The 24708-nt window shown below is 61.2% G+C and overlaps 2 protein-coding genes across 3 annotated transcripts in view; one reads left to right on the top strand and one right to left on the bottom strand.

Annotated features, from left to right (window-relative positions):
* The window catches only part of SV2A (synaptic vesicle glycoprotein 2A), a 26715-nt gene extending 6411 nt beyond the window's left edge, over nt 1–20304 (top strand). The window contains exons 2-13 of the mRNA XM_044449284.1: nt 359–1218; nt 6430–6610; nt 7148–7299; nt 8108–8241; nt 8669–8758; nt 11389–11499; nt 11756–11844; nt 13308–13472; nt 13643–13776; nt 15039–15242; nt 15757–15916; nt 16734–20304. Of these exons, the coding sequence (XP_044305219.1) occupies nt 630–1218; nt 6430–6610; nt 7148–7299; nt 8108–8241; nt 8669–8758; nt 11389–11499; nt 11756–11844; nt 13308–13472; nt 13643–13776; nt 15039–15242; nt 15757–15916; nt 16734–16917 (2193 nt within the window). The 5' untranslated portion in view covers nt 359–629 and the 3' untranslated portion in view covers nt 16918–20304. The remainder of the gene's footprint in view (nt 1–358; nt 1219–6429; nt 6611–7147; nt 7300–8107; nt 8242–8668; nt 8759–11388; nt 11500–11755; nt 11845–13307; nt 13473–13642; nt 13777–15038; nt 15243–15756; nt 15917–16733) is intronic.
* Nucleotides 20305–21925: 1621 nt separating this feature from the next.
* On the bottom strand, nt 21926–23315 carry BOLA1 (bolA family member 1). 2 transcript variants are annotated; one of them, XM_044449286.1, is made up of 2 exons: nt 23258–23315; nt 21926–22667 (listed from the first exon to the last, which is right to left on the bottom strand). In XM_044449286.1, exon 2 carries the CDS (start codon nt 22651–22653, stop codon nt 22204–22206), a length of 450 nt encoding a protein of 149 aa, XP_044305221.1. In that variant the 5' UTR covers nt 22654–22667; nt 23258–23315; the 3' UTR covers nt 21926–22203. The 2 variants fall into 2 exon arrangements, with proteins under 2 accessions (XP_044305221.1, XP_044305220.1); XM_044449285.1 differs by having other exon boundaries at nt 23208–23306.
* Nucleotides 23316–24708: the final 1393 nt, after the last annotated feature.

The following is a 24708-nucleotide window of genomic DNA, read 5'->3' as shown; positions in this document are numbered from 1 at the left end:
GGGGGGGGGGGGGGGGGGGGGGGGGGGGGGGGGGGGGGGGGCTGGCAGCTGGCCCTTCTGTGGCCGCTGTCAGGTGTCCTCAGGAATAAAAAGGCGGCTGCCAATTAAGCCAGGACTGTATTTAGGGCTTCATGGAACAGCGGACGAATGCCGCATCCTGCGCTTTCTGGAGAAGCCTTTTCCTGCAAGAGACCCCTAAAATCTTGGGCCCAGATTCCCTAAAAATACCCTCCTTCCACCTTGCTAAATTGCTGGATAGGCCTAGAATTTCCAGGTTCCTCTGTCTATGACCTGTGAGGCATTCCCAGCCTTTATTGAGGTCTGAGCTCTTTCTGGTTTTCTTCTGCTGTCCTTACAGGGCCCTGCAGGGAACGGAGCAGCTTCCTTCGCCGGCCGGTCCTCAGACCCTCAGGCACAAGCTTGGACTAAAGCGGATGGGTTGTGGCTCACCACCCTTCCGGAGTGGTCTGTCTCGGTCTTCCGCTGCCTCCTGGAAGGCCGCAGCCTAGGTGGGCAGCTCGAGGAAGCGGTCCCTGGCACCAGGCCTCTCCCGCAGGAGGAGCTGTCCACCCTCCCCAGTGCTGAAGCCTGCAGTCCCGTCTGACGGTGTCGTGAGCCGGGCAGCAGCGATGGATGAAGGCTTCAGAGACCGGACCGCCTTCATCCGTGGAGCCAAAGACATTGCAAAGGAAGTGAAAAGGCACGCGGCTAAGAAAGTCGGCAAGGGGGTGGACCGGGTTCAAGACGAGTACACCAAGCGCTCCTACGCCCGCTTTGAGGAGGACGACGACGAGGATGACTACCAGCCCCAAGATGGCTACTACCGCGGGGAGCCCTCGGCCGACGACGAGGGAGCCTCCAGCGATGCCACGGAGGGCCACGACGAAGACGACGAGATCTACGAGGGCGAGTACCAGGGCATCCCCCGGAACGACTCCCTCAAAGGTGGGGACCGCGTCACGGCCAGCCAGGAGGCCGTGAGCGAGTTCAGGGACTTCAGCGACCTGGACGGGGAGAGGCGGAAGGAGAAGGAGGAGCTGGCCCAGCAGTACGAGCTGATCCTGCAGGAGTGTGGGCACGGGCGGTTCCAGTGGACACTGTACTTCGTGCTCGGACTGGCCCTCATGGCCGACGGGGTGGAGATCTTTGTGGTGGGCTTCGTCCTGCCCAGCGCCGAGAAGGACATGTGCTTGTCCGACTCCAACAAGGGCATGCTGGGTAAGTGCCGGGATGGTCCAACTTGCAGCGGGGGGGTGGACTCGGCGGCCTTCGTGGCCCCTTCCAACTCTAGGATTCTACCGTTCCCCGAGAAGGCAGAGCGAGGGCGGGGGGTTGTCCGGATCTGCTCTATTGAGGTGCAGGCACGGGGGCAAGGAGGGGTGTGGGCCAGCGAGGGCAGGGGCCACAGGTGCGCAGCTTCGGTTCCCATGGCTCCCAGTGGGGCCTTGGCAGTTCCGGCCATTCACAAGGGGGTTGAGGGGAGGTGGGGGACCCGGCCCAGGCGGCACCAGACCCCCTTGCCAAGGGGGTTCTGAGGAGGCACTGGGGAGTCCGTTTCTTTTTCTCCAGAGGAGCTCCTGCCCTGACCTGATATGGAGCCAGCTTTCAGCCCTGTTTCAATCTTACAGTTCAATCAGGAGTAGAAAATATAATTTGGGGAAGGGTGCTGGAATTCCTGGTGATAAATGTGGAGCATTATGGAGTGGCTGGTGAGAAGGAAAGCCAGTGCCAAACCAGACTTGGGGACGTGCGATGGAATGAGATTATGTGGGGTGGGGAAAGCCTGCAGGGCCAAGCGCTCGGGAATCAGCTCATTCTTCGGCAGTGCTAATAGCATGTTCGTAGGTTTGGGCAGGTGGTAACCTTGGTGACTGTACCATAAATATCCAGACACTCTCTGTGCTCACCTGCACTGGTGTGTGAGTTTTGACCTTGCCCTGTGTGGGGAGGGCAAGGTGGCCCTGGGCTGAGCCACCTGTGGCAAGGCGTACCCTACAAAGCCACAGCTGCTCCCAGTTCTCAGAGGAGAAGAATATAATGTGTGAGGTATCTCAGTGTGTAACTTGTGTATGTGTCCCCTTTCTATAAAGGAAGAGCTGTGCTCACGCGCAGTAGATCATAAGCTTGTCTCTGGATGGTAGTACTTCAGACTGCAGATTGGATTCACAGAACTGGATGCTCCTCCAGGCGATGCATCATGAAATGACTCCCCGCATGTGGAGAGCTAGTGTATGAGGGAGCCTTCTCCTTGATGTGCTAGCTATCGACATTCAGGGATTTCACCGTGTCTGTGCTGAGCTATGCTCTTACTGGTAAGATTGTCATGCGCGGGCTCTGTTACCTGTAGGCTTCACTCCCAAGATTCCTCACCTGAGATTCCTCATCCCTTCCCTTTCTCTGGGAGGATGAAGGCCCGGCTATTTGCCTCTCATGCATCAGCAAAGGAAGAGAGGGCCGGGTTTTGGGTGGGATGCAGCCGTTCAATGCACTGGACTGTTCCGGGACTGCGCCACCTCCCCCTGCAGAATTAGCTCTCTGTTGGCTCTGAAAGGGTCCGGGCAGATCTGTGGAGAAGGCGGCCATCAGGACGGATTCTGGCTCACTCTGGGCTCAGAGCCAGGGGCCTCTCAGTGCGAGCCGCTGGGGGGCAAGACCGGGGTGCTGCTGGCTCCCACCCACGCCGCAGAGCGCCTCGTGGCTCGACGGGGTCAGCAACAGTGGGGACTTGCTGGGCTTTCGTTCTGCGCCGGTCTGGAATGCAGCTGCAGAAGGATGCTGTGGCATGCTCAGAGGCGCTCTCTCGCTCGCGCACTCTCATGCGCGCACACATATATAAACACACGCATGCACGCATGCACAAACGGCAGCTTTTTATCTCTACCGCCCACCTCCCGGATGGCTGATGCAGGAGCTTTTCTGCCCTGTTGGAGGCTCAGGGACACGGGGACCGGCGCTGTGGTGACTCATCCTCCCCGCTCTCCTCCCCACCCTGCAATTTAGGAATAATGTGTCAGAATCACAGTGGCCCCGAGCTTATCTCTCCGCTCCATGGAAGCACTGCTGAGGCCTGGCGGCTGTGGCGAAAGAGCTTAGGCAGAATTAAATCCCCATGAAAGGCAGCGTGGCAGGGTGGCGAGGGGAGGGGAGGAGAGGACGCGTCTTTTGTGGGGGTGGGAGAAGGAGGGGGCATGCGGGGGCGGACTGTCTGTGCCGGGGAGAACGCTGGCATTTCAGCCAAACTTGGTGCCGGGTTTCCGCACACACCGCAGTGCGGCAAAGCTGCCGTCCGTCTGCACCAAAGCTGTCCCCGCACTCCCCGCCGCCTGGATGTCCGCTTCTCTGCCCAGAGACCTACTCCCGGGTCCCCAGGCAAAGAGGGGCAGGCTGGGTTGTGGGGCTGAGCTCTCCCGGGTGTGTTTCGAGTGCCCTGGAGCAGCCTGGCTTCCAGGAACAGCAAACACGGCCTCTGCCCATGCGCAGAGTATTTACATCCCCCCTCCCCCATGGGGCCTTGCAGTCAGGCTGCCCTGCAGACCTCCCAGTTTTAAGCAAGCGGTTTCTCAGGCCGAGCATCCCCACGGAGCGGTGCTTCCAGGTGGGCCCTGCACCGTGGTTCCTGCTGCAGGATTCGCCTGGAGACAGGTCCTGTGGAGGGCTCTCTGCTGGCACTGCTTGGAAACAGCGACCCCCAAGCAGGCTGTGTGCCCGCCTCTTTGCTTCTCGGCCCTCCAGGCCGCCAGTCCTCCTCGCCTTGGTCCATCCAGCGCCATGCTGCCGCCGCTGAGGGGAAGGCGAGCTGTTTTTCACAGCCCCCAGGTGCCAGGCAGGATGTCCTTGTCAGGGGCGCCGCACCCCCAAAATGCACAGGTGACCCTGGTCACCTGAAAGATGCTCTGCAGGGCTCGGAAGACCCTGGTCCTCCATCTCTCCCCATCTTGCTTCCCTCCCGAGCTCAAGCACAGACCTGGGGCCAGGGGGGCGCTCTCAGACTGGCCGGCTCTTGGCGAGAGGCCCCCACGGGCATCAAGGGGGCCTGTGCCTTGGCAGGGCTTTGAGAGGCATGTCAGTGCGGCTGATCGAAGCAGCGCTGCGCCTGGGGCAGCTCCGCGGAAGCGCTGCTCTCCCGCCTCGCTCTGCCTCCCGCCGCGGCCCCTCTCCCCAGCCGCTGGTCCCCGTCCGCCACTCCACGCACCGGTCCTGTGACTGCTGTCAGCGTCTGAGCGGAGGGCGGGATAAAAATAGGCCTGCTCTGCCTGCCGGCTCTGCTCCTGCCTTCCGCCGGCCTCCCCCCGCCCAGGGGCAGCCCCCACGGGGGGCTCGCAGGTTTTGGCGCTGTGCTGCTCCTGCCCTTTGCCATGTTCCGGAGCAGATGTGGCACCGTGTGACCAGAACCGCTGCTCAGCATCTCGCTTTCACGCGTGGCCTCGCCCTCCATCACGGAAGGCCGACTCGGGGGCACTTTCGGGTCAGATAACTGCCCCCCCCCCAAGACAGTCTGGACACTTCTGGCTCTCCAGCGAAGGGGATCTGCTTCGCTGTCTGCTGGTGTGCCTGCATTTCGGTCCAGGCCCTGCCAGGTCCGGTTTGCGCTGCAAACGCCAGCTGGCCTGCCTGCCTTCAAACAAGGACGCTTTGGTCCGAAACTCCCATTATCCGTGGTCGGCATGATCAAGGAAGCCTGGCAGTGCCTGGGTGGAGCTGGCAGGCGGTGTTGGATGGGAACTGTAGTACAATGCATCCCAGAGGGCGCCTGGTTGAGGAAGCAGGTTGCCAAGCCCTTGGAAGGCCAGCGGTGCATGCCAGGAGAAGCACGGCGAACGGGTCCCACGGGGCCTGCGTTCTGAGCCACGGGAGAGGGGCGCTCGCTGCAACGGCACGCTTCTCCAGCAGGCCCGCTGCGTGAGGGCTGCCACTAGTGCAACGCTGGGCCACTGCCCTGCCCTGCCCCGTGCACACCAGGCTTGCACAGAACCACAGGCCTGCCAATAATCTCTCCTCGCCCGTGAGAACTGTGCCCGCCACTGCATTCGGCACATCGGTGGCCTGAAAAGCCCCAGCGTTCGCAAGAGCCGAGCTTTCCAAAGCGACCCGGCCAAGGAAGGAGACCGGCTGCACCGTGCCGCAGTGCGGCCGAGAGCGGCCGAGCGGCCCGCCCCGGTGCAGAGGAGAAAGCCCGGTAATCCCTTTTGGCACCACGCACCGAAGCGCTTGCCCTTTCAGGGAGGCTGGCGTGGTGCGGGGCGATTCCATGCCGGGGCAGCGGGAGCAAAGCCTCCACATCTGGCGGGCGGCGTAATTGGCCCGATCTCTGGAGGGTTAATCCCGGGTTCAGCCGGCAGGCAGGCGAGCCGCTAAAGCCCCTGAGAGGAGCCGCTTGGGCTGCGCAGGACGACTGCGACCCGCTCGGCCGGGGGATGAGCTGCCCGCTGCCTGCGCAAGGGCAAAACTCGGGGCCGCCCCCACCCTGCCCGGGGAGCAAGCTCCATGCCGCAGCCGTGGAAATGGCCGAGGCGTCCGGCTGCCTCCCGGCGTCGGCTGCCGCACCTGCCCCATGCTGAGACACCGCTGCTCCCCAGAGCCCGGACGGGTGCGCGTGGCTCAGCCAGGCCGGGCCCAGCCCCGGTGCCCCCATCTGCACATGGAGGGGTGGTGAGGGGTCCGTGCTTGGGTCCCCCGGGCCCTGCTCCGCCCGCCACACACACACACCGCAACAGAACGATTAACGGCCCAGGCGCACGCGCCCAGGAAGGGCCCCCTGGGCATGTGGCTGGGCCGCGACAGGCCAAGGAGCCGGGGGGCCCAGCTGCGCAGTCTTCCTCCAAGGAACAGGGCCAGAGCCCGGGGCCTCCCGTCCCTCCTGCCCCATTGGGCACTGGCCCGGCTCGCCCCCTCCCTGGACAGGGACCGCTCCCAGCCCAAGCCTGGGACCCTCACCTCCCGGGGTGAAGGTGGCACAGTGGAAGGAGGCCTGCAGGGGGGCAGCACCGGCAGCTTCCAGTCATGGGGACGCTGGCATTCCCCCCCCCCCCCGCGGCACGGCAGCCGCCTCCGCACAGAGCTGCAGCCCCTGTGGCAGCAGGACTCTGCTCCCTGCTGCAGCGTGGGGCTGGACGCCAGCCTTGCGGGCGGAACGGCCTCGAGCGGGCAGTTCAGCACCATCGGCCTGACCCGGGACCGGCTCCCAGGGAGGTGGGAACGGCTTGCGCTGCGGCACCGTCCCGGACCACACCGTCGCCCACACCTGGGGACGTTCCCTGGGGCCCGGCTATGGGGACAGTCACAGCGTCAACCTGGCCATTATAGACCGTTCCATCCCCAGACTGGCCATTCCAGGGCCAGTGGCGAGCGCGGGAGGGACGCCTCCCTGGCATGAAGAGCTGTGGTCACAGCGCCCCTGACCGCGCCTGCTGTCCCCGTGTCTCACTCCAGGCCTCATCGTCTACCTGGGAATGATGGTCGGAGCGTTCCTGTGGGGCAGCCTGGCGGACCGGCTGGGGCGCAGGCAGTGCCTCCTGATGTCCCTCTCCGTCAACAGCGTCTTCGCCTTCTTCTCGTCCTTCGTCCAGGGTTACGGCACGTTCCTCTTCTGCCGGCTGCTCTCTGGCATGGGGTGAGGCCCTCGCAGGCTTCTCAGACCTGACGCACAAAGCGCCTGCCCAGCAGTGTCGCGCTTTCACTTTCTCTGCTACCCTGAGGACTAGAGACTTAACTCTGGAGGGTTGCTTTAAAGTGGAGAAAAATGGGCCACTCTCGCAGCTGTGTGCCGGGTTCTGGGTTCCACGGTGGGACTGAGGAAGCCTTTAGCGGCACGGGGGGTGGGCATGTGTGTTGGGGAGCTGAGCCCCAGGAGGGCCGCCTAGGAGCAGGGCAATGCGGAAGGCCGAGGCACACGTGGACCCCCAGAAGCAAGCAAGCTCACTTATGGCTCTTTGAGCAGCTGAGCCCCCCCCCACCCCCGAGGGATGCCAAGTAGCACGTTGCATTGGTGTCTAGCGCCCGGACTGTGAGCGGCGCAGCCCCTCCCTCAAGGGCAGTCGGAGGCGACGCGGGCCGCCAGGAGCACTGCATGCGTGGACTCGCCGGGCGCCACTCCAGGGCCGCCGCCGTCGTTTTCTCACCGCCCTCTCTCCCTGTCTCCTCCTTCCAGCATCGGAGGCTCGATCCCCATTGTTTTCTCCTACTACTCAGAGTTCCTGGCCCAGGAGAAGCGTGGGGAGCACCTCAGCTGGCTGTGCATGTTCTGGATGATCGGGGGCATCTACGCATCCGCCATGGCCTGGGCAATCATCCCCCACTACGGTAAGGCCGGGGCAGCTCCAGCGGCGACACGCCGGGGCAGCCCCCCCCCCCCGGGCTTGCCCACATTCTGTGCCGGGAGCGAGGCTGCACTATCGCAAGGAGCAAATGCACAACAGCTGCAGGCTTCCTTCCGCCCGTCCATTCTGCGATTTGCAGGGCCCGCAAACCCTGCAGGCCGTTGCGCGTCCTCCCAGTCGGGCCGCGATGGCCCCTCCGTTCAGTCATGGGGCTGTCGGTGAGCCATGAATTGTGCTTGGAGTGCACGCTCGCGTGTTGTCCGAATCCAGCTGCACAACCCGCCGTGAACTGCCTGCGAGAACCCCGGCTTGTGGCTGGGTTGTGCAGTGCGTGCTGCTTGCCCCGGCTGCCATCTTGGCTGGGTCCGGACAACACCATAACTTGCCGTTCGACAACAACCGACTTTTCAATGAAAGGACCCATTCCAAAGTGGCTGGGTGTGGGCTTGGGTGGACTCCGGGGATGGGGGAGCACAGGAGAGCCTGGGGGAAGGTTGTCCCTGGGGTCGCAGTGGCTCAGGTTGTGCCTAACCTACGACAGCAGCAACCCACTCCAACCACGACTCACAGCCACTGCCTACTCAGCCCCTGAGTGCGGTTCATCATGCTGTCTGGACCCAGTCACTATCATGGCCATCCTAGGGACTAGAAACTTGCAGGCAGAGCAGACGGTGGAAGGACATGCCTCCGCGCTCGCGTGCCTGGGCCACCCTTCCCTCTTCCAACCGCCTCCTTCTGCTCTTCCCCTGCCTCCCTCCTCCCCGTCCCGTCCATCCCGTCCGGTGGGCCAGGATGGAGCTTCCAGATGGGCTCTGCCTACCAGTTCCACAGCTGGCGCGTCTTCGTCCTGGTGTGCGCCTTTCCCTCCGTCTTCGCCATCGGCGCCCTCACCACCATGCCGGAGAGCCCTCGCTTCTTCCTGGAGGTAGGGGGGAGCGACCCGCCCGTGGGACGGATGGGCGAGACGCCGGGCCGGGCAGGGCAGGGCAGGGCACGCGGCGGGCTGGACTGCGGGGAAAGGGGCCCTGCCTTTGGCCAAGTGGGCCGCAGCCTGGGCAGGCAGCATTCCGCTGGCCCGGATGCCTCTCTTGGTTGGCACTGACGGGGGGAGCTGCCAGCCCGGGACTCGCGGCTCGTGCATCTCACACCGGGTGCAGGGCTGCTTCCCCGAAAACGTGGCTCCGGGCGCGCAGCACAGCTGCAGAGCTTTGCTCCCCCATTGCCTGATGGCCAGGAGCCGTGCTCGGGCCGGTCCCCGCGGCCCCGGCAGCCGCCGAGCAGGGGGCTGGTCTGGTGCCACCTCCTGCAACATTCCCGCTCTGGCTGAAACCACCTGGACTTTACCTTGGCAGAACGGGAAGCACGACGAGGCCTGGATGGTGCTGAAGCAGGTCCATGACACCAACATGCGGGCCAAGGGCCACCCCGAACGGGTCTTCTCGGTAGGTGCACCTCCTCCCGCTCGCACTGCACTCTGCGGCGTGCCTCACGCGCGATGGGAGCACCCCGCTATTCCCAGCGCTCTCGGAAGCTGGTCACTGGGGCGCCTTCCTGCGCTTCCCCGTTAGAAGGAAGTCGAATCTGCCAAGAGGGCTTCTGCAGTTCGGGTAAACATAGAAACATAGAAACAGAGCGAGTCAGAAGGGATCTCCTGGGCCATCTAGTCTGACCCCCGGCTCCAGCCGGCTCCGCTCACGACAAGCCCACCATGTTCATGTCCAGCCTGTCCTTGAACACCCGCACCGATGGGGCCCCAACGACCTCCCGGGGAAGCCCATTCCACACCCTCGGGGTCCTGACTGTCAGGAAGTGCTTCCTGGCATCCAAACGGAACCTTGGCTCCCTGAGCTTTGCTCCGTTGGAGCGCGTCCTGCCTTCCTCTGCAGGGGAGAAGAGGTCTCTCCCCACCTCCATGTGACACCCCCTCACATACCTGCATGTTGCCAACAGATCCCCTCTGAGTCTCCTCTTCTCCAGGCTGAAAAGGCCCAGTTCCCTCAGTCTTGCCTCATACGGCATCCCCTGCAAACCGGCCACCAACCTTGTGGCCCTACGCTGCACTGACTCCAACCTGGCTATATCCTTCCTGTAACGAGGGGCCCAAAACTGAGCACAATACTCCAGTTGTGGGCGCACCAGAGTCATACAGAGTGGTAGTAATACCTCTCTTGATCTAGAAGCCACACTTCTGGCTGTGCAACCAAGGGTGGCGTTCGCCCTCTTGACCACCGCATCACACGGCTGACTCATGTTCAGCCTACAGTCAACCAGCACCCCGAGGTCCCTTTCACAAGCGCTGCTCTCCAGCCACTTGTCCCCTATCCTGTACTTATGACACCCATTCCTATGCCCCAAGTGCAAGACCTTGCACTTATCCACATTGAACGCCATCCTGTTGTCTCCTGCCCACTTCCATAGTCCGTCCAGATCCTTTTGGATCTGGAGTACCTGCTCCTCAGTTGCAGCCACTGCTCCAGTTTTAGTGTCGTCTGCGAATTTGATCAGCAGACTGTTCACCCCTTCTTCCATGTCGTTAATGAAAAGATTAAACAGGATCGGCCCCAGGACAGAGCCCTGGGGGACCCCGCTTGTCACTGGCCGCCATCCCGATGATTCCCCGCTAATGGTTACCTTCTGCTTTCGGTCAGTCAACCATGCCCTAATCCACCAGACAGTGCTTTGGTGTATCCCAAAACTCCTCAGTTTCTCCACCAGGATATCATGGGGCACTTTGTCAAAGGCCTTGCTGAAATCCAGGTATACCACATCCACTGCATCCCCTCCATCCAGCCACCTCGAAACCTTGTCATAGAATTCCACAAGGTTTGTCTGGCAGGATCTGTTTTTGCAGAAGCCGTGTTGAGTGGCTGCCAGCCTCCCTTCCCTATCTAGCTTCACTAGATCTCTCTCTATTATGAGACTTTCCTTTGTTTTTCCTACAATGGACGTAAGGCTAACCGGTCTATAATTCCCTATGTCCCTTTCTACTACCCGTTTTGAAAATTGGGACCACTGATGCCACCCTCCAGTCCTCTGGAACTTCACCCGTTCTCCACGAGGTCTCAAAAATGGAGGCCAGTGGGCGTGAGAGAACCCCGGCCAACTCTCTAAGTACTCTCAGGTGTAACCCGTCAGGGCCTGGTGCCTTTGTAACGTCCAATGCCCTGAGGAGCCCCTCGACTTCAAGGGGGGGGTGACTCTAATCTGTGCCCCTAAGTCCCCAGCCTCATCTAATCTCCTGTGCGAATCTCCCCCGTCCTGCTTTGGGGAGAACACAGAGGCAAAATAGTCATTTAGCGTCTGTGCCTGTTCCCTCATACCAGTCACTGGATCCCCTTCCTCCTTATTTAGTGGTCCCACCACTTGTCTCCCCTTCCTCTTCCTATTTACATGCTGAAAGAAGCCCTTTCTGTTGCTCTTGATATTCTTGGCAAGTCTCAGCTCGTACTCAGCCTTCGCCTTGCAAAAAATTCTTCTGCAACGGGCCTCCTCCTCCCGGTATACCCTTTTGTCTATTTCCCCCAGTACCCATTTCCTATGGAGGTTCCTCTTTCGTCTAACCCCTCTAACCACCTCCTTTCGCATCCATGGCAGCCCTCTCCTCCGCCTCCCCACCTTACTGACTAGAGGTATCGTCGAGGCTTGCGCCTCCAAAACCTCCCTTTTGAGTGCCCTCCACCCCTCCTCAACTTGCTTACCTTCCAGTAACCTATCCCAGGAGTCTTTCCCCAGTCTGGCCTTCAGTTGGCCAAAGTTGGCCCTCTTGAAGGCCCAGCTTCTAGTGCTCAACCTGCTGCCCGTCCCCAGTCCCCTGATCTCAAAAGATCTATCGGTGGGAAAACAGCCCACGTGGGTCGGTGGCACATGGGCCTGAACCCGATGACAGGAGCCCTTGAGCCTGTTGTGATCCCCCAGCCTGCCCTACCTCAAAGGGCTGGTTTGCGGACCAAGGGGGCATGTGGGAAATCCCTTAGGAGGTTTGAACTCCTTGGTGAAAGGCGTGATACGGATGCCGAAGACCAACAAGGAGGTGCTTGTCCGCCACGCGTCCCTTTTACCTGTCATCCTGCAGGTGACCCATATTAAGACGATCAAACAGGAGGATGAACTGGTCGAGATCCAGTCTGATACAGGCACCTGGTACCGGCGCTGGATGGTCCGCTTCCTGAACCTTACGCAGCAGGTGGGCAGCAAGAGCTGGCGGACCCAGGGAGGCACACGCCCCGCCGGCCTCCCTTCCACTCCCAGGAGCTGCAGGGCTGCCCGCACGCCGTCGCGGCCCCTTCGGCCCTGAGCAGCCGGAATGTTTGTGGGCATTCCGTGGCTCCCGAATCGGCAGGCAGGGCCCAAAGCGCCCGTCTGCACGACCGCACACAGCCATCCTGCGCCTCACCCCCCAGAAGGGTCAGCGTGGCTTGTGCTTCTCTTGCCCTTCGCAGGTCGGGGCGAATTTCCACCAGTGCTTTGCTCCTGAATATCGCCGGGTGACGCTGATGATGATGGCCGTCTGGTTCACCATGTCCTTCAGGTGGGTCCCCCGGCCATCGGCGGCTGGGCGCCAGCTCCATCCCCAGCCGCAGTGCTCCAGGAAGGGTGCTTCCAGGGGCGCGAGCGATGGGGTCCGAACAAGCGGGTCGCTGGCTGCCAGGGAGAGGGCAGCAGAGGGGGCGCCCCCACAGCCTCCCCGGGAGGCAGGTCCGTCGCCTGAGAGCAAAGAGGCCCCCCGCTGGCACCCCACAAGCCGCCCCACGGCAGGGCTGCCCCAGGAGGTCTTCAGAACCCGGGACTGGCCAATACCTCCCCTCCCTTTCCAGAGGAAACCCCCCCCCCTTTTGCAAAGCTGTCTGTGAGCTCATTTGCAGGTGAGTTTCCATCTGCTGCAGCAATTAAAAATCGAGATGATATGTAATTCATGCTGCAAGGTCTGTAGTGCAGCAAGAATCAAAGACTGCCAATTTGCGTGGTGATCTAAGGCCCAATTTTAATATTTTTCCATTCTTTTTGAAGCTTACTAGCCACCGAGATATAATTTGGGGGCCGGACAAAAATTTCCTGATGTCAGAAGCTGTTGTTGGGACCCCTGTCCTGCGGCTGATCTCCTGGCGGTTCTGTTAATTGAACCTGTCAGGAAAAAATTGCAGCAAGCAGCTCTATGATCCGGCCTGATTCGTGCAGACTGTTTCCCTCACGGAGGGCACTGGGTTCTCACTCCACCAAGCCAGCCTGGGGCCGTACAAAGGGACTGGCAAAGTATGCCTCTGAGCTTGTGCAGAGTAGATTTCCTTTCCACTCGGTGGGCACAACTGCATAGCCGAGCAGTGATGCTTTTGCTGGACCAAACCATTCTCCCTGCAGGTGCCGACTTGTGGAATAGGACACCCCCATCAAAAGGAATGCTCCTTTCACCCAGGGAAGGGCCAGCTGGAACGCTCCTCCCTGACGCAGCCCCGTTTTCCGCATGTGCCTCTCGGCAGCGAGAGCAGCGGTCACGTAGGAGGGCCTGCAGCCTGGAGCAAATGCTGCACCTCCCAATCCTCCTGAGCCCACCAAGAGGGCACGTGCAACTCTTGCATGAGCTGGGATTGAAACTGGGAATAGAACCTCCATGGCTGGGAGTAGCCTACCACTGAAAGTCACTCCCTGGAGGCATGCGATGCACAGCACACCAGAGACATGCCAGCCTGCTCCTGTTGGGCACAGCACTCCGGGCTGTCTCTCTGTATTTATTTCTGTCCAACTTTGGCCTGTCATGGGATCCCCAAAGAATAGGGAATCAATTTACCACCCGTTGTATACCAATGTACCATATATCATCTAATCAATGGTAAAGCTTGGGTTGTGCCTCAGCATCCGAAGACTGATTTGCTCCTCTGCCCCTCCCTTCCCCTCCCTCCGCTTGTGGGTTTGTTCGGCTTCCTTTCCTCGGCTCCTCGGCCTCCCTCCTTGCCACCCGCCCTCCGCCTCGCTCCCCTCCTTGCTGCCTGGATCCAGCTACTACGGGCTGACAGTCTGGTTCCCAGACATGATCAAGCACCTGCAGAGCACGGAGTACGCCTCCCGCACGAAGGTCTTCCAGAACGAGCATGTGCGCCACATCACCTTCAACTTCACCCTGGAGAACCAGGTCCACAACCACGGGGAGTACTTCAACGACAAGTAGGTGCCCCCTGCCGCGGACCCCTCGTGGGGCGGGCTGGCGGGCTGGCTCCCCGGGAGGGAAGGTTTCCTCGGCCGCACCTGCCGGCCGGGCTGCAGCCCCCGCTTGCAGGCGGGCATGCCGCTGGCCCCCGGCGACGGATCCAGCCACCCTGCCTCTCCCTCGCCAGGTTCATCGGCCTGAAGATGAAGTCCGTCTCCTTCGTGAACTCCCTGTTCGAGGAGTGCTACTTCGAGGATGTCACCTCGAGCGACACTTTCTTCAAGAACTGCACGTTCATCTCCTCCGTCTTCTACAACACAGGTGACGTGCGCCTGCGTCCCCCGAGGCCGCTGGTGGGGCTGCTCGGCCCTCGCAAAGAGCAGGGCGGCAAGCCGAAGGAGCCGGGCTGCTTGCACCTTGGGCTCCCAGCCTGCAAGGCGAGGGGCCCCCGTAGCTTCCACACAGCAGCCGCACCCCGCTAAGGCTTTGGCGGCCTGCGGAACAGAGCACCATTTGGGGCTCAGGCCCGTCCGGAAGCCAGAGCAGCCCCTCGGCCTTTGAAGGCAGGGTCAGTCCCTCCCTTGCATTCACCCACTTCAGGCTGTCTCATCTTGCAGCGGTCTTGCAAGAAAGCCAAGCAAATTGCTAAAGAAAGGAAGGCTGTTTTGTGGCCCAAGGGGAAAGCTGGGAGCATAGAGACGTAGAAGCAGAGCAAGTCAGTCTCCCGGGCCATCTAGTCTGACCCCCGGCTCCAGCCGGCTCCGCTCACGACGTGCCCACCATGTGCACGTCCAGCCTGTCCTTGAACACCCACACCAATGGGGCCTCAGCCACCTCCCGTGGGAGCCCATTCCACACCCTCGGGGTCCTGACTGTCCGGAAGTGCTTCCTGGCATCCAGATGGAACCTGGGTTCCCTGAGCTTGGCTCCGTTGGAGCGCGTCCCTACCCAGAATTCCCTGTCCCAGCGGGGGGCTTGCAGGACCTTGGAGTCGAGCCCCCTGCTCCTCCACTGCTCCACATGCTCCATGAAGATCTTCCTTCCAGAGCAGCGGAGCCGGCAGCTCTCCAGATGTTTGTGGGCTGCCCACTTCCAGCAGCCCCGTCCGGCATGGCCAACAGCAGAGGCCGTGGGCGCTGGGGTTTGCCCGCCCCCACAGGGCCCCTGGCCGGGGTCTCGGGTCTCCCTCGCCCGAGGGCCGACTCGGATTTGGAGGGCCCTCACGGTCCAAGGGCAGGGGAGGCCTCGGTTTCCCCGAGCTCTTCCTGTCAGCAGCCCTGCTTGGGAGCAGCACCTCCACATTTGGGAAGAGCAGGAGCCCAGGGCCGGCCACCCCTGGGGGAGGGTGCAGTCCTCGGGGGTGGCCTGGGCCTCGGCAGGTGCCGAGGAGGGAGCGCGCCTGGCCGAAGAGGGAAGGCCGGCCTCCCGCGAGGGCGCGTGCGAGCCGGCAGCAAGGCGAGGTGGCCGGGGCCGCTCAGGGAGGCTGCGGGGGCCCGTCTCGCGGGGCCTGGCTGCGCCTGGTCTGCCCCCCGCCTGGGGGCCGGCCCCCGAGTGCCCTGACGGCCCGGTCCTTTGGCCCGCAGACCTCTTCAAGTACAAGTTCCTCAACAGCCAGTTCATCAACAGCACCTTCCTGCATAACAAGGAGGGCTGCCAGCTGGACTTCAGCGACGACAACAACGCCTATATGATCTACTTCGTCAGCTTCCTGGGCACGCTGGCGGTGCTGCCGGGCAACATCGTCTCCGCCCTGCTGATGGACAAGATCGGGCGCCTGCGGATGCTGGGTGAGGGCGGGCACGCAGGCCTCTGCGGGGGGCTGCAGAGGGTGGCGGGGGCAATCTCTCTCAGTTTGCTCAGGGACCCGTGTTGTGCGAAAATGCGTGTGGGTGGGCTGGAAGGGGATGGGTTTGTGGTCCAACTCAGGCAAAGCGCCACGTTGGGGAAGGCCGGCACATCACACACACACACACACACACACACACACACGTTCACAGTAAAATCATGCTGCTAAACGCTTCGCGCCATTGCAGGAACACGTCCTCTTAGTGGGTGCAAAAGTCTTTGGCACGAGCTCCGTGTTCTGAGCCCTTGCTGGGCGCCCCCATCTTCCTCACCATGCGGTCTAGAAACCTGCTTTATCTGCATATGTTCAAAGTAGCCAATGGAGTCTCCAGAGGTCGGTGCTTTGCACCCGAGGGGCACTGGCGGCTGTCACGCTCCTGCCCTGGGCTGCGGCGACCCTGGCGGTGATGCCTTTCTCTTGTCCCTTTCCTCTGCTGGCCGCCCTCGCCTGAGCAGCCGGGTCCAGCGTCATGTCCTGCATCAGCTGCTTCTTCCTGTCCTTTGGCAACAGCGAGTCAGCCATGATCGCCCTCCTCTGCCTCTTCGGAGGGGTCAGCATCGCCTCCTGGAACGCCCTGGACGTGCTCACGGTGGAGCTGTACCCCTCGGACAGGAGGTAGGCAGCCAACCCCCCCCCCTTCCCGAAGGGCCACCGTGTCCTCGTCGCGTTGAGGCCTCCGCCCAACCGGGTGAGCCTGTCCCGGGCCTGCTGCCGTCGAGGCTCCTGGCGGAGGCTGTTCTCCAAATGCTCAGCACCTGTGGGCGCCTGGAGGTGGTGGGGGGGGACACCCCGGTGTCTGGTGGCCAGACCCCAGAGCGCCAGTGGAGGAGGAGTGTGGCAAGGGCCCCTGTGCTCACCCATCTGGCCCCCAGGACAAGTGCTGGACTACATGGACTTTGGGGCTTTTCTGGGCCTCTTTCCGAGGCCCTGCTGGGCCGGGCCCCGTGCCTGCCTCTCCCAGGCTTGTCAGCACGACGGGCCCCTGCCCCTCCCCGGGGTACAGGCAGGACCCTTTCCGAGCCGTACCTGGCGTGGCAGCCGGGCAGCACCTCAGACCTTCCCCGGGCAGCGCACGTGCGCCCGGCCACATGCAGCCCAGCTGCACCACGGACTGGCCGGGGTCCACGCCGCAGCCGGCCTTCCGCCCGCTTCCTCCGTCCCACCCCGAGCGTCCCTCAGCACGTGGCAGCTGCTGAACGCACTTGGCCCCGGTGGGCTGGGCTGGGGGGTCCATCCGTCTGCTCCCCACCCCGCAGCTCGTGGTCTTTGCGGCGTCGCCCCCTCCGACCCGGCCGGTGGTTGTGCTCTTGCATGCGGATGGGGGCAAGCAGAGCAGAGTACGGTGCTGACGATGCCAGCGCGAGCCTCTCGACTCCGGGCGTTTCATTGCGAGTTCCCCTTCCCCTTCCCTCTCCTCCCGTTCCCGCCGCAGGACGACCGCCTTCGGCTTCCTCAACGCCCTGTGCAAGCTGGCGGCCGTGCTGGGCATCAGCATCTTCACGTCGTTCGTGGGCATCACGAAGGCCGTGCCCATCCTGCTGGCCTCGGCGGCCCTGGCCGTGGGCAGCTCGCTGGCCCTGAAACTGCCGGAGACGCGGGGGCAGGTTCTACAGTGAGAGCGCCGCCCCGGCCCCGCCGCCCCGCCCTGACCCACGTGGGGGAGAGTTTAGCGTCGTAGGCACTGTGACCGTCTTGTCGTCCCATTTCAGCCAGAGATCCACCTCCCGATGGATTTTCTTCCACACGCTCACTCGCTCTCGGAAACGCCTCCCGCCGGCTGGCCTCCCACCATCCCCCCCAGGTACATGTGAATCCACGCCCCGGTGGAGGCAGGGGAAACCGAGGAGACGGCGGGGGCCGTGGTGTCTCCCTCTGCACCAGGTGAATACAGAGGGTGAACCCCCTGGCACTGCCGGGCGTGACCCCCATCGCCAGCCCCAGCTGGTCCCCCAGCACCCGGTAGCGGACGCGTCCTGTCGTTTCCCACCAACGTGTAAGCTTGTAAGAGTCCGCCGTCCTTGGATGTTCCGCCGCTCCACACTGCAGCCCTGCCTTCCTCTGGGGTTCATTCTCCGGGTTCCCCAAGGCACGCTTTGGTGTCCCTGCCATGTCTGTATGGATCCACGCAAACGGGTGTCCGCCCGCCCGCTGTACGTGCACAACCCCTGTGCCCCGACGTCCGTGTCCGTTTGTGGGTGTGGCTTTGTTCGCTTGACATTTCAGGTTTCCGGTGGGATGTCCCACTGAGGAGGCGGCTCAGCTGCTCGTGCGGGCGCCGGGCGAGGGAGCCTCACGCTCCTGGTGGCATGAGCAGCGGTGGGCACCTCAGTGTGTCTGCCCGCCCCCAGACTTTCATGGTACCTCTGTGTCCTTTGCTGGCAGTGGATCTGTTCTCTCGGGTTGGCATTCTGGAGGCAGAAGTAACCTAAGAACTGACCTTTTCCTGGCCCGAGCCTCGGGGCGCACAGGCGAGAGCACATGCAGGCAGAACCATGAATTTGCCACCTGGTTGGGCTGCCGGGTCCCATTTTGGCCCAGCAGTTCCTGCACGGGCCGGCAGCAGCTCAGGCAGGGATAAACTTAGTTTCATGCTCCCCATCCCAGCTGTTTTGGAGAGCAGCTCCCTCCGCCCCGGCCAAGAGCGCTGCCGGCTGCAGTTGCTGTCGGCTGTGCTTTGAAACATCTTCGGCACCAGTCCGGGGGAGGCTGGCTTCCACTATGCCCGGATCGACGCACCTGGCTGTGGCAACACCTGCCTATCACCTGGGCACAGGGACCGGAGGCGACAGAGCCCGCTTCCCAGAAACTTGCAAAAATACCGTAAGTAGCACAATACCCAGCTGGGAATTTCTCGCAAGTGCCAAGACGGCAGCCTAGGAAACTTCCGGACAGAGAGCATTTCCTTGTTAGGAGACGGAAGAGGCACCTGAAGAAGGGCCACACTGATTTCATACTTTGGGACCAAAATGGGGATCGCGCAGCCTTGGGGACCCTCAAGCAAGCACATCTCGCTCGACCAGAGCATGACTCCCCGACCTCTGCTGGTCCCAGGAGCTGCAGCCAAACCCCGCCAGCCCCACAGACTAGCCCTGCTGGCTCGGGAGAAGGGGAGACGCCACGGTCCCACACATGCAAAGGCTCTGGTAGTTGGAGAAGCCCCTCCACCTGCTACGGAATTCACCGCGACCCGGAGAGAAGCTCGTGGCAGGTGCAGGCCGGTGGTGGGCAGAGCAGAATGCGAGGGGAGGGGCCAGAGGCAAAAGGGGTGGGGCAGAACGAGCAGAAGGCCGACTGCTGCCGGGGCTGGGCTCTCCTTCGGTTCAGAGACCTCCTGCCTTGTGACACCCGCCCTGTGGGACAGGCATCAGCCCGTTGCCTCCAAGCTCCCTGGGGGCTCCTGCGGCAAGCTGTGGGCAAAGAAGGACCTTCATCAGAACCTGCAGGACTGCTCTCCTCTCCTCTGCTCCTCTCCTGGATGGAAGGTTTCGTGCAGGGCTCACTGCCCTTCCTTGATGGGGGTCACAGCCAGCTTCCTGGGGGTTGGAGTGGCAGTTGGATCTGGATAAACCCCCCACCAGCAGCTCCTCCCATGCACCTTGCTTAGAAGGAAGGACCTGGCCCGGTGCTGAGCCCTTCCTAGGCCTGGGTGTGGCCCCGTCGGTTCCTGGCGCCCCCGAGCAATGCTGCGCCCCGTCAGGGTTGGTGGCAGCACAAAATGCCCCCGTGGCAGGGAGTAGCAAAGACTGCCCTCGCCCTATACCCAGAGACCCTGGGACCTGGCCGCCAGGAAGCCACCCTTTTCTGCCAAAATCCGCAAGCCGAACTTTTGCCTGTACGAAAGAAAAGGAAGCGCTGCAGGCCAGATGTGGGTCTTTTCATGGGGATTTTGAGCCGCGAGAGAGGGAAGTCCTTCAGGTTTGCTCCAGCCTGCCAAGAAGCGATGAATCCCTGATGGGACCTGGGCGCAGACATGGGTGCTGGCGGAAGGCATCATCGAGTATCTTGGACCAAACTTTTTTAGAGTGCATGTGATTCCTCTCAGCCTAAAAAGCCGCAGGGCAGGAGCCCTTGGGCCTCGAGCGGTGTAGCCTTCCCTCTGGCAAGCTGTGTCCCAGGATCCGCTTTCATGCCCTGCACAGCCAGAAGTCTGTCCGTTTCTGTTGCAGTGGGAAGGCCTCAAAGCACAGGGCACGCGGTTCCCACAGTCCCTGCGCATTTTTCTTTCCGATAAATAACGGGGCTTTTGGGCAGCCACTGGGAAAGCCGAGATGTTTGTCTAGGTTGGGTTCACGTTCCCCTGACCCAGAGGGGCTCTGCTTACATGCTCTAGGCTGAGAACGGGGTGTTATTTACCCGCTTCCAAATCTTGATGCCTCTTGAATGGAAAGTGCTCTTTATGCCACCTTCTTGGAAAGAAAACAGATCCGCATCCAGTTGAACGTACCCAAGTCCGATGCAGTCGGAACCCCCCCCCCAGCCCCCCGGCTCTTGGCCCCTTCCCAAAATGTTTCCCTTTCTGACTTTGGTCCCTTACCCTCCTTTACGGTGTAGCTGTTCTTCTAAACAAAGCCAACATACAAATCATACATAAGTACCGTCTGTATGCAAACAAAGAAACAAAGCAAACCTTGTGCTGTGCAGTAGTTTTTAGATGTTTGTAAAGAACAATTGAAAAAAAAAATCAGGACAAAAAAAGTGTAACTTCAGTTGTGGTCTCCGGTTTGTTTCATTTTGTATAAAACAGAAGCCAAGAATGCTGATGGGATAGGAGTTACTTTAAATGTCATGTTGAGAAAAGAGAAATGGGGGAGACGCAAAGGTGCTGTGAATGATGATGATATTCTAATGTGTAAAAAGGCGGGTTGTGTGTGCATTTAAGCAGGAAAAGGAAAACACTGAAGTCTGGTTCTGGCCACGCACAGTCTCTTTCCCCCGGGCATTATGAACGCATAGCCAACAAAAGTCAATGTAAAAATAAAAAAATTAAAAAAGTTTGAAAACTATCTTTGAACCATGTTTGCATCGGGTAGTTTAAAAACACACACGCTGTGTTCCGTGGAACTGCTCTCTCTCTGAATTTCCGGTTCGAAAAAAGTTGTGTTACCTATGTATTAATTTTCCCTTCATGAATCCATGCAATCGACAGATCTCTGCAAGATCCCTGATGCTTGATCCGCAGTGGTACAAGTCTGAGATGTCAGCTAAAAAGCTGAAACTCAAAAATAAGCCAAAAGAAGAAACCCCCAGCTGCTCCCAAGTGACCGCAGGCTGCGGGCTTGAAAACGCCGCCGCGCCTGGCTCTTGAGTGCACTGGCTCAGTCAGCGAAACTGAGCCTGGGCATTCGCTTGGCGGCTGCGGCTGCTGCTGAATGCCCACAGACACTCCAACTACTCAGGAAGGGGGTGGCACTGGAGGCCCAGGCAACACCCCCTCCCACCTCTGGCCTCATGGGGTCTACCAAGCAAGCACCAAGATGGGGTTTCTTTGCCCACCTGTGGTGGGAATTCCACAGGTGCAACTGCCCTGGGGTATCTTGGTGCCCAGGGCAGCTCCACCTGTTGAACTTTTCCTTCTGCCCTGCACCAACTAAAAAGCTACCAAACCTGATGCGGAGGGGGGGGGGGCTAAAACAGCTAGCAGAACTGGGGGAAGCCCGTATGATAATGAAATGCAACATTAAGAAAAATAAGATCATGGCATCCGGTCCTCTCACTTCCTGGCAAATAGAGGGGGAAGAAATGGAGGAAGTGACATTTTCCTGGGCTCCAAGATCACCGCAGACGGTGACTGCAGCCAAGAAATTAAAATTCCTTGAGAGGAAAGCTATGGCAAATCTAGACAGCATACAAAAAAGCAGAGAGATTACCCTGCCGACAAAAGTGCGTATAGTCAAGGCTATGGTTTTCCCAGTTGCAGTGTATGGCTGTGAAAGCTGGACCATAAGGAAGGCTGAGGGCCAAAGGATTGAGGCCTTTGAATTGTGGTGCTGGAGGAGACTCCTGCGAGTCCCTTGGACCGCAAGGCAATCAAACCGGTCAGTCCTAGAGGAGATCAACCCTGACTGCTCCTTAGAAGGCCAGATCCTGAAGATGAAACTCAAGTACTTTGACCACCTAATGAGAAGGAAGGACTCCCTGGAGAAGAGCCTGATGCTGGGAATGATTGATGGCAAAAGAAGAAGGGGACGGCAGAGGATGAGGTGTCTGGATGGGGCCACTGGGGCAGTGGGTGTGGGCTTGGGTGGACTCTGGGGATAGTGGAGGACAGGAAGGCCTGGAGGAATGTTGTCCGTGGGGTCGTGATGGGTTGGGCATAACTTTGTGACTGGACAAAGTTCTGGGGACAGCTCTGTGCATGGTGAACGGAAGGTCTCACAGGATGCATTGCAGCCTGCGGTCGCCTGGGCACTCGGCAAAGGTGAGTGTCAGTGAGCCGTGCCAGCTCTTCTACCTGGCCAGGAATGCTTGGCTGCCGTCCGAATTCCGGCCCAGCTCCTTCTCCATGAGAGACGCCTCCAGGGCTCGGAGGTGGGCCAAGGGGGCCACTGACCCACAGCCTGGCCTAGAACCTGGCCACAGTCCCGCCTCCCTCCCTGCAGAACAGAACTGACACAGCACCATGAACAAGGCTGAGACATTTAATGTGCTTCAGTAAAAGGCAGAGCGAACCGTCCTCCCAATGCCCAAGTCTTGACCTTGCTGCAGGGACAGAAGACTTGGGAAAATCGAGCAGCCCGAATCTCAGGATGCACTGAAGGCGGCCCCGTGCGCGGAGAGCGGCTCTGACACACAGCCAGGACGCGGCCGCACCGAGGGGAAATGGAGCAAGGCATGTATTTTGGCTCCCAGCACCGCGCCTCCCCTCCGGAGGAGGCCTCCCAAGCGCCCTGCTTCAGCCGGGCTCACACCAATCCTGCGTTCCCCACTTTGCCTGCCCCGTGCGGGTCATGCTTGGATCCCCCGAGGCATGCGGGGCTCTGGATGATCTTGGGGTTCTTCTCCCACTGCTGCGGCGTCTTGGCCTGGATGGAGAGTGCGTGGACGGGGCCCGACAGCTCCTCCTGAAGGATGTCGTTCACCAGCCGGTGGCGGTGGATGAGCGAGAGGCCCTCGAACCGCCGGCTGGCCACCACCACGCGGAAGTGGGTCTCGGCGCCGCGGGGCACGGCGTGCATGTGGCTGTCGTCGATGATCTCCAGGTGCACGGGCTCCAGGGCCTGCTGCAGCTTGGCCCGGATGCAGGCCTCCACGGGCTTCTCCATGGGCGAGCCACCGCCGCCGCCGGCCGTCGAGAGGGCGGCGGAGAGGGGCAGGGGCGGCCGGCGGAGGAACAGCAGGCGGGAGGGCAGCATCGGGCACGGCGGGGCTGCGGGGAGGAAGAGTACAGTGTCACTGCGCCTGCGCGTCTACCTCCGCCTCCAAAGGGTTGGGGGGCGGATGGGGGGGCTGCCGAAGGACGCGAGCGCCCTTGAACGGGGGGGGGGGGCTGCAAAGGCCCTAGGGCCGCTCTCCCTGGCGCCAGCCCCTCTGAGCACGAGCAGAGTGCTGCTCCTCAGCTCGCCTAGCCGCATCTGCAAGAGAGGCTGAAAAGGTCCGTTTCCGAGGCAGAAGAACTGACGAGGCGAGCCCCGATTTCGGCAGGGCTGCCAGACGGGGCAAGGGGCGCACCCGCAGCCCAGATGCGAGGCGGGGGGGGGGGGCGTTCTTGCGGGCGCGCAAGCCACAAAGGCGTCCCTTTCCGAAGGAGGAGCTGGCTAGCGCACGATCCTTGGGCAGGCGTGCAAAGCGACGCCAGAGCTGTTACACGAAGGGAAGTGATTCCGATTTCACGCGTTCCACCCACCCCAGCATGAGCACAGCCCCGGAGAGCCCGCGAGTCCCTCCACGTCCACACGACACAGCCCACCTGTCCTTCAAGGCAGCGCCCCGAAATGCGCTTCCTCCTGCGCGGCTGACCTTGCAATCTCTCCGCTCCCTTTGCCTCGACGTGGATTCTGGGAAATGTGGTTCTCTCCCTGCAAGGGGAGCCTCCGCAGGACCACATTTCCCGGCAGGCTCTGGGGCTTTCTAGCCTCCCCCCATTCCTCGCGCTCGGCCACCCTGGGAATCGGAGCCCCTTGCCGTCTTCACGTGCGGGTTCCGAAGGGGTCCCCCGGCCCCGTGGCTGCAGCGGGCGCATCCGCCCTGGCGGGCGGCGGCTCCTGGGCGGTCGCGGCGCGATCCCGTGCGCCGCCCCGGCCGAGTTCCGTGGGCTGACATGCGGAACGGGCCCGCTTGAGCTGGTGCTGGTCCAGTTCCGCTGGGCTCGCCCTGCGGGGCGTCGAGGCGCGAGGTAGCCCTCGCCCCCAGCCAGCCAGCCAGCCGGCCGGCCCGTATGCGGTGGGCTACTGCGACGCCCATGCTCCTCAGCCGCGTGGGAGTTGTAGCCCGACCGATATGGCGGAGGTCGTGGCTCTACACGTGTTTATTTAGGAACTCTTCGACATCTCTGCGTTGCCTTTGCGCTCTTCGTCCTGCTCTAGAAATGCGAGCTGTAATTCCTGGGGGGCTGAGGCCCTGCCCCACTTCATTTCATTTCGTTTCGTTTCATTTATCGTCTAAGGGCTTTCTTCGCTCCCTCCCTCCCCCTTGAATTCTAAAGCGCCTGAAAAAATGAGCGGCTCGGCAGTGAATCCCTGTATATTTGCATGCGTGCAAGGGCATTGAAATATTTGGAATGCTCCAGAAAATTGGAACAATTGGAACAGTCCGGGATCAATGAACAAGGGAGCACAGCGGGACGTTTCGAACAGGCTGCAGTTTTAGATTTGTCCATGAGGTGGCAAACTTGTCCATTAATTTATCGATATACCCCCACCCCCACCCCGCTTTCTTTGAAAAAGAAAGTCGTGTATTTCTTCCTTTTTCTAGAGGTGATGGAACACTCTGCATCCAGGGCTGAATTTGTCTCTGGGTCCAGCTGGGTAGCACGCAATTCAGATGCAAATGGCAGACCAGGCTTGCATGCAGCTTCTTGGGGAGCAACCTCTCCTCCTGAGGCTGCTATTGCATAAAGCAGTTTTCCCGGCTGGCTGCTCTCCCAGTGTGTTGGATTTCCACTCCCATCAGTCCTAGCCAGACAGTGACCATGTGGGCTGGGGATGATGGGGACTGTGGCTCCACATTACAAAAGCCTGTTGCAGTGCATTTGTTTGGGCCTAGAAGACGAGGTTTCCTGGACTGGGTGGGCCACTGACATCCGCCAGGACATTGCCTCTTGTCCAGCCCCAGGGACAATCCAGCAGACAGACAGGGAAGGGAAATGGATCGCCAGGAGTTCATAAGGCCTTGTCACTTGCCCCCAATTCCACGTGGCGGGGGGGGGCAGCTATGAAGCGGGGTGCGGTGCCCGTGCTCAAGGGCGCCCC

The sequence above is a fragment of the Varanus komodoensis genome, unplaced genomic scaffold, assembly GCF_004798865.1.
Source record: "Varanus komodoensis strain SLA01 unplaced genomic scaffold, ASM479886v1 scaffold57, whole genome shotgun sequence".
NCBI classification, from domain to species: Eukaryota; Metazoa; Chordata; class Lepidosauria; order Squamata; family Varanidae; genus Varanus; species Varanus komodoensis.
The sequence above is the reverse complement of the archived record's forward strand: the minus strand, read 5'-3'. Positions and strand labels throughout refer to the sequence as shown.

Excerpts from the sequence above, each read along its gene's own strand:
- BOLA1 (XM_044449286.1), bottom strand. The coding sequence starts at position 22,653 with ATGCTGCCCTCCCGCCTGCTGTTCCTCCGCCGGCCGCCCCTGCCCCTC.